This window comes from Egretta garzetta, unplaced genomic scaffold (genome assembly GCF_000687185.1).
Source record: "Egretta garzetta isolate BGI_Z169 unplaced genomic scaffold, ASM68718v1 scaffold1030, whole genome shotgun sequence".
Classification (NCBI taxonomy): domain Eukaryota; kingdom Metazoa; phylum Chordata; class Aves; order Pelecaniformes; family Ardeidae; genus Egretta; species Egretta garzetta.
The window spans coordinates 138,431-159,425 of NW_009258308.1; the positions used below are offsets into that span (position 1 = coordinate 138,431).

At 53.6% G+C, this 20,995-nt stretch overlaps 1 protein-coding gene and 1 long non-coding RNA gene across 2 annotated transcripts in view; one reads left to right on the forward strand and one right to left on the reverse strand.

Moving 5' to 3' along the window:
• The window catches only part of SLCO2B1 (solute carrier organic anion transporter family member 2B1), a 54,065-nt gene that overhangs the window by 7,334 nt on the left and 25,736 nt on the right, over positions 1-20,995 (forward strand). The window contains exons 2-6 of the mRNA XM_009639076.2: positions 5,154-5,291; positions 5,392-5,554; positions 6,967-7,194; positions 8,624-8,722; positions 11,633-11,763. Coding sequence (XP_009637371.1) covers positions 5,154-5,291; positions 5,392-5,554; positions 6,967-7,194; positions 8,624-8,722; positions 11,633-11,763 — 759 coding nt within the window. The remainder of the gene's footprint in view (positions 1-5,153; positions 5,292-5,391; positions 5,555-6,966; positions 7,195-8,623; positions 8,723-11,632; positions 11,764-20,995) is intronic.
• LOC118452310 overlaps positions 13,732-20,995 on the reverse strand; it is a 15,110-nt gene continuing 7,846 nt past the window's right edge. Inside the window, exon 3 of the long non-coding RNA XR_004842048.1 lies at positions 13,732-13,839. This is a non-coding gene — a long non-coding RNA (uncharacterized LOC118452310). The remainder of the gene's footprint in view (positions 13,840-20,995) is intronic.

Below are 20,995 nucleotides of genomic sequence, written 5' to 3' on the forward strand. Positions count from 1 at the left end.
GAGAGGGGGTGGAGGCCCCATCCCTGGGACCATTCCAGGCCAGGTTGGATGGGGCTGTGAGCAACCTGATGTGGTTCAAGGTGTCCCTGCTCCTGCAGGGGGGTTGGGCTGGGTGACCTCTGGGGGTCCCTTCCCACCCAAAACATTCTGTGATTCTGTGATTCTATGATTTAACTAGTTGTCTTTATAATCACTGCAGAAGCTGGAGAAGAGGCAAGCAACGGTCTTCATGTTCCTGTTTGCTTCCTCCTTTGCTACCACTTCCATCTTGATTTTGACTTTCTAAATGTTCCCCTGCTTGCTCCAGGCTTCTGACTTGTGCCTAAAAACTTCTGCGCAGCAGCCAGTGCAGTTACCAATTGGGCACCCAGGTCTTTATTAATCTCTTGGTCTTTGCTCTTTCACCCCACACCGCATTAGACGTTGGCCCTTCTATGTGCCTGGTTGTTTGCAGTCATTTTTAAAAAAGGCACACATGGAAGAAAAGAGATCGAAATGTTTGATTCAAGGCTGCTGTCGATGGCTTGATCTCAGGAAGCTCTGTTGGGCAGCCCGTGGGGATTCCCTTCCCTTCCTTTCATCCTGCTGTTTGCGCTGTGGTCGGACGCCTTCGCCGCTCTTTCACTGTCCTGGCTCCCTCGGTGGGACACGGTGCAGACCTGAGGGCTCCTGCTGGGCTGTCTTTAACGACCCCACCAGATCCTGGCATTGCCCAGGCCCCCTGTCCTCTGCCACCCATTTCCTTAAGCTGCTGCAATCCCCTCAGGATGTCCTGCCACCAACCATGCCCTCATACCCTTGTGTTGACCTGGGACTTTGCTCTTCTCCGTGCTCCCCAGGACCTGAAGTACTGTTTTTCTCTTCCAGAAAAGGGAGAGGTAAGCCTATAAAAACACACTGCGGATTTCAGCGGAGGAGCTCACTGCGCTCCACCTCTGGATGTTCATCCCCTGAAGTCCTGCCCTCCGGGCTGTGGTGTGGAGGGCATCCTCCAAACCCGAGCAGACCAGGCGGACCCAGGTGGTTGCTCTGTGGGCTGCAGAAGGCGCAGGATCCTTCTTCCAGTGTAGGGTTTTGGTCTGGATGACCGGAGCTGCAAGCAGCATCTTGCTGGGAGAAAACCAAAACCCTCTTACGATGAGCATCGTGGTGAGGCCGCGTTGCTGGCCACATCTCAAAGGCAGGACTGAGCCTGCCCTGCAGCTTCACCCCAGCACAGGTGGGGGGAGCACGGCTGGGCATGCCGATGCCGGTCCCTGGATCAGCTCCTCCAGGGACGGAGGGGACATTTTGCATACCAAGACCCCAAGCAGACCTCAGCGTTACAGCTCACCTGGCTGTGCCTCTGAATTACCACCGACTCCATGACTTGGCCCTGGGCTGGCTACTACTTTCCCAAAAAACTGGGGAGCTGAGGACTGGGGACCATTCCCAGCAAGCATTTTGGGTGAAACTGCCCTATATTGAAGGCTTAGTGAGTTTGGTAGGATGGATGCAGGCTGTTCTGTTCCCACTGGCCTCGGCAGCAGAGAATGGCCCCAGCCTGTTTCATTTACAAGTATAGACTCAACCTTTGGAACTCAACCAAAACTCAAACTCAACCAAAACTCAAATTCAAACTCAACCAAAACGTGGAACAGGCTGCCCAGGGAGGTTGTGGAGTCTCCTTCTCTGGAGATATTCAAAGCCCGCCTGGATGAAGTCCTGTGTAGCATGCTCTAGGTGAGCCTGCTTTAGCAGGGGGGTTGGACTAGATGATCTCCTGAGGTCCCTTCCAACCCTTACGATTCTGTGATTCTGTGATTCTGTGGCTTGCAGCCATGCATTTGAACAGAGGAGACCTGAATCGTGGCTCTTGATGTCTCATCCCTCTTTCAAGCCCACATTAGGCTTGTAACATGGACAGGATTCACAGCCTGGGCTTTGAGGAGGTGGGAAGGGATGCTCTAGGTCAGGAGGTTTGTTTCCTGGGAGCTGATAAGCAGATGTAATTTGATTTTAGTGGGTTGCCTTCATCCTTAACACCACTGCTGTCTGCTGCTTCTCCCTCCTTTTGCTGGTGGTTTGAAGAAGCAGGCTCTTCTGGCAGGGAAGGACTGAGGAGAAAGCAGGCTTTGTAGGGTCAGCCCTGCTGAGATCTCCTGGGATGGGAGAAGCGCAGGTTGGTGTCCATGTCCATACAACCTCTGGAAGATGCTGTAGGCATTTATGCCCTGTGGCTCTTGAGCAGAGCTGAGCTTCTGCTCTGCAGCAGTTGGTCCTCAGGGAAATCATAGAATCACAGAACCGTTTGGGTTGGCAAAGCCCTTTAAGCTCCCCCAGCCCAACCGTTCCCCTACTCCTGCCATCCCACCCCCAAACCCTGGCCCTCAGCACCGCCTCTGCCCAGCTGTTAAATCCCCCCAGGGCTGGGGACTCGACCCCTTCCCTGGGCAGCCCCTTCCAGCCCCTGACAGCCCCAAGGGGAAGGAATTGTTCCCCATGGCCAACCTCACCCTGCCCTGGCACAACTTGAGGCCGGTGCCCCTCGTCCCATTGCCCCTTCCCTGGGAGCAGAGCCCGACCCCCCCGGCTCCCCCCTCCTCTCAGGCGGATGAAGGCTCCTCTCAGCCTCCTCTGCTCCAGGCTGAACAACCCAAATCTCTCCCTCCGTTTCTGAGGGCCACGCTGCTGTCGGTAGCAGTCTCTCCTTCCAGGTGCACAGAGCATCTTTCCAGACCACACACGTTAGAGAGCCAAATGCCTCGGTCAGAGGGAGAAATGTAAACTGGTGATTTTTGCTGCAGGACAGAATGCAGCATCGTGTGCGCAGCCGGAGGGGGACACCTTTCCCTCCAGCAGATCTAAAGTCCAGGCGCCTGTTCCTTCTTTCCCTGGCAGGTCACCAGCTGTGCTGGGATCTGATGCCTAAGAGCAAACAGCCCCTGCAGCCCAGAAGAACCAGAGTCCATGCCCGGCGTTGACGCCAAGCCACTGCAAGTCCTTTGCAGGGCCATCTCTCTTATTCGTGCTTCCATCTGCCTAGGGAGCATAAAATAGGAGATTCCCAACTCATTTTGACCTCCTGTGCTGAAGAGGACGCAGGGCAGTTGTGGGCAGCTGCCAAGCTGATGTAAACCAACGCGCAGGGAAGGTCCTGGCTTTGCGTACCCATGGGGCTCTGGGTTACGGATGCCTGGAAAAAAATGAATCTGGCCTCAACATTTCCATCTGAACTCATGTATTCAGGAAATGGTGCCTGGACGTAGCCAGAGTGTTTTGGAGGAGTTTTAGCAAAGCTGAGTCTGGGAAAGCTTTCCTTTGGCTGGGTGACATTTTCCTAGTCCAGACACGTTGCACCCCTCAGTGGTGACATGAGCCTGGAAGGGTGAAGGTCCTGGATTGCCTCCTGCTTGTGTGATGCCAGCGCATCACTGTTGGTGGTGGTACCTGTCCCAGGGAGCCGTGGGGGCTTGACCATCCTCTTTTTTCCCTTTTTGTGCTGTACATCATGCCTCTGCTTACAGAGCACCCCAGTTAGGCAGTGACCCTGCTTCAGCCCTGGATCAGAATGAGACATAGGAGAAATCCAGGCCAGGCAGAGCAGCTCCTACAGGCGGGACTCCTGCCTGGTGGGAGCTGGCTGCAAAACACGCAGAGCCAGAGCAATGCCCTGTGACTGGGAAAGCACCCGCCAAAAGCAGCACCTTGTGGCTTTGGGCAGCATCCAAGGCTGAAGGCAGCAGCTTTGCAAGGACCTAGGGATAGTCAACTTGTCCTGCAGTGAGATGCATGGTCTGTCTTCTTAGGGTAGGCGGCCTTTTGGGCTGGTTTGTTTGTTTGAACTCATTTGGGGACTTGGAAGGATGCCTGTGGAGAACCACACGGTGGCAGGGAGGGAGGTGGCTTGCCAGGTCCTTTCCTTTGCCGAGTACTTTGCAGAGCTGTGGATGAAGGGGTGGTGGTCTTCATCCCTCCTGGGACAGTTTGTTTGGCGCTTGCAATTGCTTCTGTGTGAGGAGCAGGGAGATGGGTGCTGCTCTCAGGAATGGTGGGGCAGTTGGAGCCCCCATATTCACCTGGGTGGCCGAGAACCAGTAGATCACAAGCTCTGGACCAGAAGAGGTCAGATGATTTTCTGAGGGCTGATGGTCTTTGACAAGGTTTCCTTCTGGAAGTGGAAATGAATCATCCCATTCTGCAAAAGGAGATACGTCTTTTACGTCCAGAAGGAAAGGAGAACAGAAAGTCTCAATTATTCTCCCTGACCTTCTCCTGACTTTCTCTAAAGAAGCTGTCCGTTGCTGTGTTTCAAGGGCTCATTCCTGTCCCAGAAGAGCGGCTGCCAGCCCTGGGGATGGCTGCCTGCCTCGGGCTGGACGGGAGTGGGAAGGTTGTGCAACCTTCCACTTCTGCCGCTGGAGCTCTGGATCGAGGCCAGCCCAAACCAGATGTATCCCAAGTGAAGCGATCTCTTTGTCTGAGGCCACTTTCAGCTGAAGAAACTACACCCTCCTTGCAAATGCTAACTCTATTGTCACTTTTGGCAGAGGACTATTTAATGGCCCTGACCTAAGTTCAGAAGACCATTGGTGGCAGGAGCGAGGGTAATATTTCAAAGGCTGGTGGTCAAAGGTTCATGTTCAATGATAGAATCATAGAATCACTTTGGTTGTAAAAGCCCTTTAAGATCATCAAGTCCAACCTTTAACCTAACCCTGCTATCCCACCACTAAACCATGTCCCTAAGCACCTCATTTATCCTTTTAAATCCCTCCAGGGATGGGGACTTGACCACCTCCCTGGGCAGACCATTCCAGAGCCTGACAACCCTTTAGGTGAAGAAGTTTTTCCTAATGCCTAGCCTAAACCTGCCCCGGTGCAGCTTCAAACCATTCCCATCCCCCCTCGTCCTATCATCTGTTACCAGGGAGAAGAGGCCGACCCCCCCCTCCCTACAGCCTCCTCTCAGGCAGTTGTAGAGGGCGATCAGGTCTCCCCTCAGCCTCCTCTTCTCCAGACTAAATAACCCCAGTTCCCTCAGCCGCTCCTCGTATGACTTGTGCTCCAGACCCCTCACCAGCTTTAATAATCTCACCTTTGCATAGAGGATGCAGTTTGCTGTGTCTCAGCGTGCAGTAATCACCCTGGATGCTCTCTTTTTGTGTTGGCAGTTCTTCGTCTTCTGCCATGGGTTCCTGCAGCTCTCCCAGCTCCTGGTCTCTGGCTATCTGAAGAGCTCCATCTCAACCATCGAGAGACGATATGGCCTCTCCAGCCAGACGTCAGGGCTGCTGGCTTCCTTCAATGAGGTGAAAACCAGCTTGCTTCTCGTAGTCTACTTGGTGAATGCTCTCCCCATGCTCCTGTTGTTCCCTTGGGAGACCTCTCGGTCTGTGTGTCCTGATGCAGGTTGGAAACACGTTGCTGATCGTCTTCATAAGTTACTTTGGGAGCCGAGTGCACAGACCCCGTTTCATCGGCTGCGGTGCCATCCTTGTCTCCTTGGCCGGGTTCCTCATGTCTCTCCCCCACTTCATTACTGGACCCTACGAGTATGACAAGTCTATTGCCAGTAGGTACTCTAGGAACTTATTTTATGCCTTTTGGGGCAAATAAAGGAAATGGCCTTCCCTCAAGGGGTTGGGAGCTGCAAGCTGTAGGTTTGTCCTCAAGGAGTTTTAATTTTATGAGAATGAAATAATCTCAGTCCCAGAGAGGCAACAGCTGATGGTGGGATGCAGAGCCAGGGACAGCTGGAACCACAGGAAAGGGCATGAAAACCACCAAGATGCCTCTGATTCCCCTTGTCTTCTGAACCTCCACGCAGCAGACAAACATTGGGTAGCAGGAAGGTCTTCCCCAGCCATCAGGGCTCTCATCTTTGATATGTTGAGCCAATTTGTCCTCGTGCACATGAACTACTCCCTTATTTTCATTATGCAGATAAGATAAGGTCACAAACATGGAAGCCCTTTATGGGAAGGAAACAAGAATTACGGGAAAGAGCTTGACTCCACCCAAGCGGGCAGCTTTCAGGGTGAAGCGCTGTTGAAACGCAAGGGGAGCATTGGTTTCACACCTAACTTTTGCTCATGGGGTACCTTGCCTCTCTTCCCACGCCAAGCTGGGCTGTCTTGGGGGGAGTGCTTTGAGTTTTTGGACCCCACTAGAAAATCAAGCTCCCATGAGAAACATGCAGGCATAAATCACTCACAGAGGAGCAGGTCAGGGTGGCTTTGGGATTTTCTCCTTGAAAGAAGGTGAAGGGATGAGAAAAAGAAAGAAAGGAGAAAACCACGCTCTTGTTACCTTCCCAAACCCTGCCGTGAAGGGCCAGCAAATCTTTTAGAAACCTCTGCTAAAGAGCTTTTCTCTGGCTTGTCAGAGAGAGAGCAGCTGGTTCACGCAGCTGCAGCCACCAAAAGAAGACTTAATAGGTGACTAATTCATGGATGCAAAGAGGGGTCAGGTGCTAACGACAGTTTGGAAACGATTAGCCCTGCATTTCAGGAGTGCAGGTGGCCCTTTATCAGGCACGCCGAGTTGCGTATGATTTGGGGCATAACCATGGAAATCCTGCTATAAACACCACCACCCCCTCCCCCAGTATTTTAAGGAAGATGAGGGTGCTAGAATCAGCACTTTCACTTCGGCAGCTTTGTAATCCACTTCGGTGTAAAACGAGTTCTCGTTTCCTGAGTAGCTATTCACGAAATCCGTAGTTTTGCTCACTTACCTTTATTGCAAGACCTATCGAAGGGCCTGGAAGTGATCTCAGCTCTGCTTTTTTTTTTTTCCATGGGGCTTGTGCATCCATCTTGCTGCGAACATCTGCACAGTAGCGCTTGCACTTGCTTTGCATCTTCTTCCACTGATGTTTCCCACCTGACATCCACTGAGTGCGTATCTACACGCTTGCTGCTACCTTAGGGAAGCTCCTTCTCCGGACCGAGCCCCTTAGACCTGCTCCCCTTGTCATCGCAGGCATGTTCAGCAACACCACCGACCTGTGCAAACCCGGGGTGCCGGCGCCCCGGGGGAACCTCAGCGATGCCGGCTGCACCCCTCATGCTGCCAGGGAGAACCACGAGGTTCTCCTCGTCATGTTCGTCGCCCAGGCGCTGCTGGGCATCGGTGGCGTCCCCATCCAGCCCTTTGGGATCTCCTACATTGACGACTTCGCCAGCGAGAGGAATTCCCCCCTCTATTTGGGTAAGGATGGGGCTGCTGTAGGAAGAGGGGACTCCATAGCAAGACCAGAGAGCACTAATTAATGAGAGCAGAGTTTGCTGTAGCCCTTCTGCTCTACCCAGTGCTAGGAAGGTTTCTGCAAAAATAATTTATCTGCTTCAAGCTTGGACAAACTGCAGACAGACCAGGAGTACTGGAAAATATGATTTAGGGGAGATGCTGGGATTTTGGCCTGAGAATGACAAGCCAGAGAGGGATACAATAACTGTGTCCTACAAAAAGGCTTCAACAAGGAGAAAAGGAATAATCTGACCTCTGTGTTCACAGGAGGATTCAAGATCATAGAGTCACGGAATGGTTTGGGCTGGAAAAGCCCTTTAAGCTCCCCCAGCCCAACCGTTCCCCTACCCCTGCCATCCCACCCCCAAACCCTGGCCCTCAGCACCGCCTCTGCCTGGCTGTTAAATCCCCCCAGGGCTGGGGACTCGACCCCTTCCCTGGGCAGCCCCTTCCAGTGCCTGACAGCCCCAAGGGGAAGGAATTGTTCCCCATGCCCAACCTCACCCTGCCCTGGCACAACTTGAGGCCGCTGCCCCTCGTCCCATCGCCCCTTCCCTGGGAGCAGAGACCAACACTCCCCTCGCTACAACCTCCTGTAAGGTAGAATGCAGCGATGCCTTCAGAAGGTGCAGCCATGATGACTTTATTTAGATATAGAGAAGATTATAGGAAGCTAAAAAAGCAGGACCAACCATCTGGGAGGTGGGCAAGTATCCTTCAGGGGAGGGGGTGCTGGAGAACAGCTTGGGCACACAGCTGCGAGGGATGTCCCAGGGTGGTGGGACGGACATGACGCTCCTTGCAGCTCCTTCTAGCCCTTTGCTAGCTGTTCTCTGCGATGGCTTTTTGAACTGAATGGGACAGCAAGGGCGGCTCAAAAACAGGTCATTACCATCAAGAGACTGGAAGTACCACACTGAATTTTGCTCTGGTAGATGCTCCGAACCTCCGAACCATATTCGAAAGGACCGCATGTAGGATAGGAGTTGAATCTTGCATGTGTTTAATTTTTTTATCAGTAATTCACATAAGAGTGTTTACTGATAACTTTTATCTCCTTAACCTTGTAAAAAACCTTTGCATTCCCTGGACTTCACGTGTCAATGGGCACACCTTGTTCCTGAGCGTATTTCAGTCTTTCTGGGAGGCTGAAGAAAAGTGGCAGGAAAGATCTGAGTTTTCCAACACCTTTCCTGCGGAGGGATCCTGCAAAGCATGGCATTGTCACCCTTTGAAAGGCATGAGATAAGCAAGCTGCCAAGGAAATAATCCCACGCTAGAGGCAGATGGGGTGGACACTGGTCCAGCGTGGTCCTGCCTGAAGGTACCTCCTGCCCCCCCGGTCCCTTCATGCAGGGCTGAGCCCCTCTCTGCTCTCGCCCCTCTGCAGGGATCTTGTTCTCCGTGACGGTCATCGGGCCGGGGGTGGCCTTCATGCTGGGCTCTGCCATGCTGCGGTTTTACGTCGACATTGACAAAGTCGCTGGAGGTGAGTGAACATGCCCCCGGAGAGCCAACCGGCACCCTTTGCGCTGCATCCAATTTTGGGAGCCAGGAGCCCTCCCCTCGGCATCCCAACCCCCAGGGGATGAGGGTGCAACCCTTGGGGCAGGGGCTGGCTCCCTTTGCCTGCCATCTCCCCTGTTAAATCACCTCTATCGCCTGGGGATGCTCTGGGACCGGTCCCATCGGTGCTGTGGTGGATGGCCCAAATAAAGGGGTCCTTCCCACCCCACTCAGTGTCACATCTGCACAGTTAAACCCGGCCCCGTGGCTGCTGGGCTCCCATATTTCATTCAGTGCTTTCTCCTCCCTCACCCCTGGGCTGCTGCCAGGTCTGGTTGGAGGGATGCCCATCTACACTGTGCTTTTAGAACAAACCTGGTTTTCATTCTTCCCCGAATTTTCTGCCATATGCCAGCAATGGCAGCATTTTGCCACCAGCCAGCACCAGGGAAGAGTGGGGATGTGAAGGATGAGCAAAACCCAGGGAGAAACATGAAAGAGAAAGATGGAGGGGAGAAATAAGAGAGAAGGAGTGGAGAATGGGTACCAGGACCCTGAGAAATGCAGAAGCAGAAGGAAGGGTAGGATGGAAGGAAGGTGAAAACAGGTAGAGGAGAAATGTGGGGTAGGGCAAAAGAGGAAGGATTTCCTTCAAAATCACAGAATCACAGAATGGTGAGGGTTGGCAGGGCCCTCCGGGATCACCCAGTGCCACCCCCCTGCCCAAGCAGGCTCACCCAGAGCAGGGGGCACAGGACAGCGGCCAGGCGGGGGTTGAAGATCTCCAGAGAAGGAGACTCCACAGCCCCCCTGGGCAGCCTGGGCCAGGGCTCTTCCTGAGCCATGCTATCACAGCATTTGCATTTGTCTCCATTTTGGCTGCTCTTGAAACCCAGCCTGGAAAACAAGAAGCTCTTTCCCGGTTATTAACTGAGCAGAGACTCATTATACAGCTCAGCGTATCCTCACGGGAGGAAAAGGACGATGGACAGGCTCCTTTGGGTGGCAACCAGACAGCACAGAATCATAGAATCACAGAATCGTTTGGGTTGGCAAAGCCCTTGAAGCTCCCCCAGCCCAACCGCTCCCCTACCCCTGCCATCCCACCCCCAAACCCTGGCCCTCAGCACCACCTCTGCCCGCCTGTTAAATCCCCCCAGGGCTGGGGACTCGACCCCTTCCCTGGGCAGCCCCTTCCAGCGCCTGACAGCCCCAAGGGGAAGGAATTGTTCCCCATGCCCAACCTCACCCTGCCCTGGCACAACTTGAGGCCACTGCCCCTCATCCCATCACCCGTTCCCTGGGAGCAGAGCCCGACCTACAGGCATCAAGGGCTGGAGCTGGATGAGCAGCGAGTGTTGACATTGCAGTTGCATTGGCTTTGGCTCTTTCTCAGTGCCTCCAGCTCGTTCCTGACTTCACCAGCTGGTTTTTTCACCTGGACTTTGCCACTCCATACATTTCCAATATTTGCAGCACACTCCAGTCTCAGCATTGCCTCCTCCCATCAGGCTCCCTCCAAGCTTATTGCTGCAGCCATCCATCCTCCCCAGGGGGGGAACCTCGGAGCGGTCTATTGGCCTCTGGAGGATGAAGAAATGGGATCAGGGTCTGCAGCCTGCCCTCACCCCCTCATGCTCAGCTCTCCTGCAGAAGGAGATTGAAGGAGAAATGTGCCTGAGCAGCCAGAACTGGAGAACACCCAGTTATAGAGCTCTCTTGAGCTTAAAGATGTCCTCAACCTACTGGGGAGAGCTATTGAATTGTGGCTGCTTAATCCTAAATCTAATTTAACCTCACGTTTTCCTGGGAAAAAACTTGTTGGTGTTTGTTCAGGAAGGGATTTAAGATTCCAATTTGCTAAATGCACCGTGCACGGAGGAGATTATAAAATTTCTTTGGCCTGTCACTTGTTACTTCCAGAGATGGGAGATGGGATGTGGCAGTATCCAGCCTAGCAAAACCCAGCAAACTGAGTGCAGTTTTAATTGCACCCCCTGGTGAGAATTGCTCACTTGTGTTAAACCTCCCAGCCAAGGAAGAGGTTTCTGGGAGGATGAATTTCCTGGGCTTGCTCCTGAATGCTTTCTGACCACAGGTATTCCCTTTTCCTGTAGAAATATGCCTTGGTTCAGACTCACCCCCTTGTGAATTTATATCCCGTTTTTATTTATGCCAAGTACCCGCCCCGCAGAAAACGGGGTTATCTTTGGTGGAGTGCCCTGGGGGTGATGGGAGAGGAGGCTGGGTGAACTGAAGGCAGATGTAATCCTTATTAAAGCATTTTTAAAGATCGACTTCCATTGGTTGAGCTGCAAACCAGGCACTGGCTGATGGACCAGGCTGGTGGGCAGATGCTCCAGGGTCCAAGGCCTGCAGTGACCAGGGGGTCCTTGTGTGGGTAGCCGGGCTGTAAAAAAGCAAACCAGTGCTCTTGGATGCCAAAAGTTAATTGGAATCAACTCCATTTTAATCTTAAGAAAGGGTTTTTCATTCTGTATTGGCATACATCTGGGCTTAATCACCTTGAGTGAGTCTTTCCAAGCTTCTTCACAACACGGGTATCCCTTCTCTGAAAAAGCTGTGGTGGGGATGCTTTCCTTTGCCTTTTCCAGCTCTAGGACATCCCTGTCCCAGTTATTTCCATCCAGGGGGCTGAGTGGGTTTTTAGACACCCTGGTGACAATGAAGAAATGTGATTTAGCACCACGGGATGAGTCAGGGGCAAATGCTGCTCGGCCCCCAAAGCTGACGGCCCCCAGGTTGGGAGCCAGCACCTTGGAGCACGCTGACGTTTGGAGCGGCTGGGGCCCCCCATCGCCATCCCTTTGGTGCACGGGGGTTGCCTCCATTCACCCTTGATTTAATGCCCCTTTCTCCATTTGTGCTGCAGATGGAGTCCAGCTCACGAACAAAGACCCGCGGTGGGTCGGCGCCTGGTGGCTTGGTTTCCTGGTTGCAGCCAGTCTCGTGGCCGTGTCTGCAGTGCCTTATTTCTTCTTCCCGCGGGAAATGCCAAAAGAGGTAGGAGAGGTGCTGCGGATCACCCTGCTGGCATTGCTTGCAGATGCCTCATAGGTTTATACGTGTGCTCCTCCCTCGCCGCCAGCGCTAGCTGCCACATCCGTGGGAAGCACGACTGTGGAAGTGGCCGTGCAGTTGATAGCTGCATCCCAAAGTCAGATGTGAACCGTGGCTTGCTCTCATCTCCCGTGCTAGAGGCTCTTGTGTGCTCAGCAGATGCTTGGGGAAACCCAGCATGGTGCAAGCGGCTTAATGGATGTGCTAAGTTCCTTGGTGGGGCACTGGAACAGGTCCTGCGTGCCAGTTCCTCTGCATAGGAACACAGAGCACCAGGCAAGCCCTATGTGGGTTGAGATCCGTCTCAGAGCCACCCTCCTGGCTCACCTGGACATGGGACTCCTTGCCTTCCCGAGGGAATCATAGAATCATGGAATGTTTTGGGTGGGAAGGGACCCCCAGAGGTCACCCAGCCCAACCCCCTTGCAGGAGCAGGGACACCTTTAACCACATCAGGTTGCTCACAGCCCCGGCCAACCTGACTTGGGATGTGTCCAGGGATGGGGCTTCCACCCCCTCTCTGGGCAACCCCTGCCAGGGTTTCACCACCCTCACTGTAAACAATTTCTTCCTTAGATCCAGTCTAAACCTAGCAGCGGTCCTGCTCCTTCCACCGCATCTCTTTTGGGAGCTGGCAGGAGATGTTGCACTGATGTTTCCCTTCAGGAGGAGCTATGTGTGCTCGATGAGGAAACCCATCCCAGTTCATAGGAACTATGAATAATGCCCCGGGGGCCCTTCCTCAGAAGTGGGTTTGTACCTTGGGGGTGTTTGTACCCTGAGGCTGGAGGGTGGCTTGTCTCCTTTCCGCTGCAAAAGCCCTTTCTCACTGCTCGTGGTCCGTGGGGCTTGGGGTTAGCTGCTTCTCCAGCATCCAGCTTCACCCACCACCTCTTCTCCCTGCCACCTCTTTGCTGGCCAAAAGGATTTTAGACACCTTCCAGCCCCTAAATGCCCTGGCTCTGTGAAGTCCTCAGGGATAACTGGTGGGGGAAAGCCTTTTGCCGCTTGGACCCGCTCTCGCAAGCCGAAGGGACCTCCGCCTGCCTGCTGCTTGGGGGATGCTTGCCCCTGTCCCTTGCTGGAGCCCACTGGTGGGGCAATGCCTCGCTCTGTGTTTGCTGCCAGGGTTTTTACTTCTCTGGAGCCCTCCTGAGTGCTTCAGTGCTCATGCCAAGGATGACACAGCTCGCAAGCTTCACTGGCTGCAGGTCCCGGTTTTCCGGCAACCGGCGTGTCGTGAAGGATAATACAAACCAGATACCATACAAAACCCTTTGAGAGGACGCATCATGTAACGGCTTTGAATGCTATCGAGGTTGCTGGGACGCACTTAGTGGGTGAAACCGCGCTCGTCTCGATGTCTTGGCCACACTCCAGCCTGCGTCACTGTCTTTCACGTGTGTTTTACCTTGGGGCAGTGTTGAAACTCTCTTGTCGAAACAAGCCCATGCACTGTCTGGTGCAGGGTAAATCTTCGTTCCTCCTGCCGCTGCCTGAATTTCCACAGGAATGAGTGATTCCTAGGAAGATTTGTTTCACCTGCCTGGGAAAATATGACCTGTTGTACCAGTTACGCCCCTGGGGATATAATGATCTACTCCTGGGTTATGGATGCTGTGAGGTTTCCAAAGGTGCTGCGGTCCTGAGAGGTAATGGGGTGGAAACTGCTCAGCGCTTCGCAGGGTGAGGGTGATACTGGATGCAATGCACCTGATTTATCATAGAATCATAGAATGTCTTGGGTTGGAAGGGACCCCTAGAGGTCATCTAGTCCAACCCCCCTGCAGTGAGCAGGGACACAGAATCACAGAATCACAGAATCCCAGCATGGCCGGGGTTGGCAGGGCCCTCTGGAGCTCACCCAGTGCCACCCCCCGCCCAAGCAGGCTCACCCAGAGCAGGGGGCACAGGACAGCGGCCAGGCGGGGGTTGAAGATCTCCACAGAAGGAGACTCCACAGCCCCCCTGGGCAGCCTGGGCCAGGGATCGGGCACCCTCACAGCCAACAAGTTCTTCCTACCATAGCCTTCTCTTCTCCAGGCTGAACAAGACCAGCTCCCTCAGCCTTTTCTCATAGGGGAGATGCTCCAGTCCCCCTCATCATCCTTGTTGCCCTCCTCTGGACTCTCTCCAGGAGTTCCTCATCTTTCTTGAACTGGGGAGCCCAGAACTGGACACAGAGCTCCAGGTGGGGTCTCACTGGGGCAGAGTAGAGGGGGAGGAGAACCTCCCTCATCCTGCTGGCCACGCTCCTCTTACTGCACTGCTAACCAGATCAGGTTGCTCAGAGCTCCGTCCAATCTGACTTTGAATGTTTCCAGGGATAGGGATTTATCCTTGGGAAGCTTGGCTCGCTTTGAAGTCATTAGGGATGATCGATATTAGCAGAGCCGTCTCAGTGTGTGAGGGTGGCACGCTGCGTCTTAGGAGAAAGGCTCTTTATTAGGGCTGGTGGGAATATTAATCTTGTAAATGGCTCTTGAGAGAAAATAATCTACTTCGAAGTAAACCAACTGCACTGGTTTTGCAAGCACTGTGCTCTGATCAGTCTGATCAGTTCTGAAAGGTCTAAGGAAGGATTGGTTGGATATTGATTTAAGAAAAGAGTGGGAGGATGTCGCCTGCTCTTCTGGCTGGTCTCTGCAGGGAGTGCTTCCACCTGGCTGAGCACCCTTTTATCCCCTTGCAGCCCAGGTCTTCCAGATTTTCCCTCCATTTTACCATTTCCCCCAGAAAGCTTTTGGAAACTGTTTACAGTAAAAAATAATAATAGGAAAATAACGTAAGTGATGGCAAAATTCTGCCTTCCTTGCAGGGTGGCAGAGGCCAGGGCCAGCTGAGCCAGCTTGTGTCTGTCCCACAGGGGTATCAGCACCTCCAGCAGCAGCAAGGGGCCCTGCTTAAAAACAACCCAAAAGCCTCTTTAGAAACTTTGCCAGATGCTGCTCTGGGTAAAACATCTGTCTGCTGTGGGCGCACTCGAAGCTCTGTAGGAAATCTGTGTTGTCACAGGTGATTTTCTGTCGGTATAGCAGAAAAAAAAATAATCATAGAATCATAGAATGCTTTGGGTGGGAAGGGACCCCTAGAGGTCACCCAGCCCAACCCCCCTTCAGGGAGCAGGGACACCTTTAACCAGACCAGGTTGCTCACAGCCCCATCCAACCTTGCTCACCCTTGGAGTAAATCAGTTTTGGCTGAGGGTGTAAGCATGAGTTCTCTTCCATCGCAGAGGGCAGCCCCCTTTCCTGGGGTGTTTGGACCTTTTCAAGTCCAAATGGTTGGACTTGATGATCTGAAAGGTCTTTTCCAACCTAAACAATTCCATGATTCCTCACCAGTGAGCTGGAGGCAGCAGCGTCTCTAGGGCCACCGAATTACTGCACCCACTGTTGAGCTTGTTAGAGATGTGGTTCCCCTCCAAAGGAGCATGAGACCGGGATATATCGCAAACCCCTGAAGAACTGACACTGTGACAACCTTTGGGTTAACCCTGTCTAATCGCAGCTGCAGCTTCAAAGACGGTCGTCATTTCCTTGGCTGCCTTCGGTTTCAGGGTTTCTGCCTGTCCAAAGCAGGAGAAAAGCTACCAGCAGAGGAACCACAAAGCTTCAAGTGCTTGTAGCATCACCTGGGCTTTTCCACCGTGTTCATAAAGCCCTAGCACAGTATCTTACCCATAGCAAACACCTCCAGGCATGGCAGCCATAATAACACATGGGGAAAGCGCAGGTCTGCTCTGCCTGCAGAAGAAGCTGAGATGTTTCTGCACCACCAGCGGTGGGCTTAATTTCTGGAGGTCAAAAAGGAATTTCAGGTGCCCCAGACCAGGCTGTCCTTGTGCCATTTGCTGTCTGAAGACCCCTGGGGCCACGCATGTCTCGGTAGATGATGAGGCTGCCTAGGAATAACATGCCCACACTGAGCTCTGGGTATGTTTCCCCGCTGTAGAGTCCACCAAAGGAGATGACAACAGCAAAGACTTGCCTGTGGCTCAGTCCTTGCTGCTGAAAGCAATATTTCTCCTCTCTGATTCTCATCCTAACTTCATTTTCCTTTCTTTCTCCTGCCTCACCCCATGCAACTCATCCGAGCCCTTGGTGGTTTCTCCAGACCAAGGATCACCCTCCTCAGTGGGCATCATCCAGCAAACATTGAATAACAGCAGAGCCCTCTGCCTATTTGGAGACTTCCTTGCCTCCTCCTGTCAGCAGAGACAGACCCAGATTATTTATTCTACAACCACATTCCAGCTTTACCTTTATTTTATAGCTTCTTTCTTTGAAGTTCCTGGAACGGCTTGTGCACTTAATGTTGACATAATGATAATAAGACTTCATTCTTTTGATCTTTTTTTCATAAATCAATGACTCCCGACCCAGAACAGTTTTATTTCTCTGCTTTGAAACTTGTCGGTAAGTTTCTAGCACCGAAGTATCCTGAATAATCCTATCTGGGTGACAATCACAGCCAAGCTATAAAGTTGTCATGAGCTCAGGCAGGGGATGAGAGGATGAGGCTGTTACTGGATGAACTGTTTCCAGTCGAGACCAGGATTTTTTTTCCAATAATGCCAGTTTAATGCCATCTCCATGAGCCTGAACTCAGGGAGTTGTCCTGGATTCTGGGGAACTACGGCGTTCGAGAATTTTCCAGCTGCTGAGTAGCCAAAGTTTAGCTTGTGCTTCACCATCCATTGCTGGTGATGTTGTTGTATCCCAACCCAGGCAGTTGTATTCTGTCTGCTAAAGGCCTTCCCCATGTTTTTCATAGAATCATAGAATCTCAGGTTGGAAGGGACCTCAAGGATCATCTGGTCCAATCTTTCCGGGCAAGAGCACAGTTTAGACAAGATGGCCCAGCACCCTGTCCAGCTTTGTCTTTAAAGTGTCCAGTGTGGCGGAGCCAACCCCTTCCCTGGGCAGATTATTCCAATGGTTGACTGTTCCCATGGGAAAAAATTTCCCTCTCATGTCCAATTGGAATCTTCTCAGGATCAACTTGTGTCCATTCCCCCTTGTCCTCTCCATGGGACTCCTTGTGAAAAGGGAGTCTCCATCTGCCTTGTAGCCACCCCTTAGGTACTGGTACGTGGTGATGAGATCCCCTCTGAGCCTCCTTTGCTCCAGGATGAACAAACCCAGCTCTCTCAGCCCATCCCCATATGGCTGAGAGAGGCTTCCCAGGCCTTGGGTCACCTTGGTAGCCCTGCTCTGGACCCCTCCAGCCTGCCCACAGTTTTTTTGTACAGCAGGGACCAGAACTGGGCACAGGATTCCAGGTGTGGCCTGACCAGCGCTGAGCAGAGTGGGATGATGACTCCTTTCTCTCTGCTGGTGATGCCCTTGTTGATGCCCCCCAGCACCCCATTGGCCACCTTGGCCACAGCAGCACCCTGCTCCTCTGTGTGTCTGGAGCTTGTTGTCCACCAGGACCCCAGGTCCCTTCCCACAGAGCTGCTCCCCAGCCGGGTGGATCCCAGCCTGTGCTGCACTCCTGGATTGTGTTTTCCCAGATGCAAGACCTTACACTTGTCCGCGCTGAACTTCATAAGGTTCTTGCTAGCCCACTCTTCCAGCCTCTCCAGATCTTCCAGCAGGGTGGCTACCCCTTCCAGAGTGTCCACTTCCCCACTGGTAACACACCTCCCCAGTGCCTGCAGCTCCCCCGGTGATGTGACAAGGGTTTGAAAAGGCAAAGTTTGAAACAAAAGCAGGAGCATCGCCCTCGCTTGGCATTTCTGGTGTGCCAGACCTGCCCTGTACACCCACTTGTCTCCCGGGTCAGGCTTCATTCTGTGACACTCCAAAGTAACGTGGAAGCAAACATCTCAAAGGGGGCGGTGATGCCTCCTCCTCACCCTGCCCAAGCCTCCCCTGTAACGTCAGCAGTTGTCACCTGCAAACAGATGCCTCGTGAGAAAGCTCAGATGGGTTTTATGGGAAGGAGGGCTACATGTCCCGGTCGTGTCCAAGCCCTGTCAGCTCTGGTTCACTGTCACGCAATCCCCTCTGGATATCTGTCCGTCCCATCAGTGCTTTCCTCCCAAGCCTTGCCATCAGGTGGTTTCAGAAACTTATTTCCCTGCGTCTTGCAAAGCCCTGTTGAACCTCCAGCCTGTGGTTCAGCCTTTAGTTCATTGTTCTGCCCCTAATCCTGATGAAATATTTTTTTTCCTACTCATTGCCGTATTGGCATCATGGAAAGCGTTGCTTTTTGGGGGGCGAGGGAGGGTAGCTGGTCCCCTGCTGCTTCTTCTCCATCCCAGGAACTCTGCTCTTCACCCATCCCAGCCACAATCGGATTTTCCCAGTGCTGCACTGGTCTGGATCTGGTCTCCGGTGGTGCTGGAGGAGGGTCTGCACCCCCCAGGCTCTCCTGGAAACATCATCCTCGATTCTTCCTCACTTACTCCTACCATGGCCTCACCATGTGCTCACGCAGAGGTAGACCCAGAGCTTTTTGCCATTCTCCTCCTCTCATTTCCAGCATTTCCAGCTGTGCGGCAGAAATTATTTTTAGACCCTAAGTGCATGGCTGTGCCCTTCGCACTAAGTTTGGTTTGGTTCCTGTTATTTCAGCCCTCTAGGTGCCTTGTTTTTCCTACCCGGTGTCCCAGCCCACTCTGTATGGACAATTTCCACCTTCCTTCTCCTCTGCCGATTTGGTGGCACGCGTCTTCTCGCTGTGCCAAGCGGCTTACTGAAAATATTAGCTGGGGCTTGCCAAACTGCCAAGGAAAGCACCGGCACCTCCCAGCAGCTCAGCACATCCCCCTGGGATGCTCCGCTCTCTTTCTCCTGTTTAGCCATGTTGGGTTTGCTCTCCTAATTTTCGCTCCCTGCAGTTTAGCTGATGTTTTCCCACTTGGTGCTCCCCGTTCTGCTTTGCCCAGGTCCGTAGAGAGTAGAGGTGCTGCATTCCCCCTCTACTCTGCCCTGGTGAGACCCCACCTGGACCTCTGTATCCAGTTCTGGGCTCCCTGGTTCAAGAAAGATGAGGAACTCCTTGAGAGAGTCCAGAGGAGGGCAACAAGGATGATGGGGGGACTGGAGCATCTGCCCTAGGAGGAAAGGCTGAGGGAGCTGGGCTTGTTCAGCCTGGAGAAGAGAAGGCTGAGAGGGGATCTCATCAACACCTACAAATATCTCAAGGGTGGGGGTCACGAGGACGGAGCCAGACTCTTCCCAGTGGTGCCCAGCGCCAGGACAAGGGGCCATGGGCACAACCTGAAGCAGAAGAGGTTCCAGTTGAATGGGAGGAAGAACTTGTTGACTGTGAGGGTGCCCGAGCCCTGGCCCAGGCTGCCCAGGGGGGCTGTGGAGTCTCCTTCTCTGGAGATCTTCAACCCCCGCCTGGCCGCTGTCCTGTGCCCCCTGCTCTGGGTGAGCCTGCTTGAGCAGGGGGGTGGCACTGGGTGAGCTCCCGATGTCCCTGCCAACCCCTGCCATTCTGTGTGATTCCCTTTATTTATTTAATCCCGGGTGCTCTTGAGGAGGGAGGACAGGCTGTTGCTGATCCATCAGCCCGTAACCCAAGGTACCCGTCCACCTGGGGGACACATGGGTGCCAACCAGAAGAGATGAGCAGGGTGATGCCTCTTTTGCATTGGGTTCTTCATCTCAAAGCTTCACGTGGGGTACTTTGACTGGGAGAAGTGCAGAAATGGGGTGGAAAGGAACCATGCTCCTTCCTTGGCGTTGCCCATGGGGGAGGTGGAAGGGACAAGGTCATCTCCCGTGGGAGATGACAGCCATCTTCATGGCTGGGAGAGGCTGGGAGATGAAACCCTTCGCAGAACAGAGGAAGGTGGATTCCTGGGGGCATTTCATGGTAGGGCTGGAGGGACGTGACCTGTGGAAGTGCTCAGGGAGTGCAGAAACATGACAGCTCTGTGGTGGCCCAGCAAAGTGCATCTGATGGGATTTTCTTCTGGGATGGTGGGGGACATGTCCCCTGTCATCTGTGCAGTATCTCCGGATTTTGCTTTCACTTGCCTTGCTGGATAGTGGGAGCAGATGCTTGGGGAAAGAGGGGAACACCAAGCTGGACATGCAGCTCCATCCTGGAGGAGAAGCACATGGCAGAGCAGAGGGTTAAGAAGTCACCTCCCATTTCCCAGGGCAAACCCCATCTCCCGGGGCAGTACCTCAAGCCGTGGAGCCGGGAGCTGGCAAGTTTAGGACCACAGCATGCAGACTGGAGCGACTTTTCTTTTTTTTAATCCCCAAAAGCACATGGTGCACAGTGGCAGGAGGGGACTGCAAGCACAGAGGAACCTTGAAAGAGATGCGTTTGTGTCCCGGACACATGTGTCCATCTCAAATGTTCGGAGATCACCGCTCCTGCCGGAGGTGACATTGCTTGGCAAGGTCCAGGCAGGGCCTGTCCCTCCAGTCCCAAAGGTTTGTGATGAGGAGAAGCTCCTGGAGGTAAAATGCAGCTGGGACCCCTCCTGCCTTGCCCTGAGGATGCCCCATGGATGTTCTCAGCTACATCGTGGCATTGCACCAGCATGCCCGAACTTGCAAGGAGCCTCCCGCCCTTCGCCGGGGTCGCTGGGGACTTCCCAACCCGCCGAGGGTATTTGCAGGGTGCAAACAGCCAACAGCTCTGTCTGGGCTTGTCCCCAGGGGCCCCAGTGGACACCCCATGTCCAGCGTGGTGGGATGGTGCAGGGCCAGCGGCTCGACCCTTTTGGGCAGGCGGAGGCATTGTGCAACGGTGCTGGGGAAGTGAAAAATAACTTCTCCAATTTCTGCCTCGGGACAGATCGCCTGCGTTTATCCAAAATCCTCCCACGTTTCTTCTGCAGCGACCTCGTGCGCTTCCAGGGCACACGAAAAGCTGAAATGAAAATAACCAACAAGGAACTCTGAAACGCCTGCCCCGAGTGGGGTTATCAGTCAGTGGGAAAGGTTAAAGAGCGGGGAACAGGGAGATCTCAGGCTGGAAACGTTTACTTGTGTTGCTGGAGCGTGTCCAGAGAAGGGCAGCGGAGCTGGGGAGGGGTCTGGAGCCCCAGGCTGCTGGGGAGCGGCTGGGGGAGCTGGGGGGGTTCAGCCTGGAGCAGAGGAGGCTGAGGGGAGCCCTCATCGCTCCCTACAACTGGAGGGGGGAGCCGGGGGGGTCGGGCTCTGCTCCCAGGGAAGGGGCGATGGGACGAGGGGCA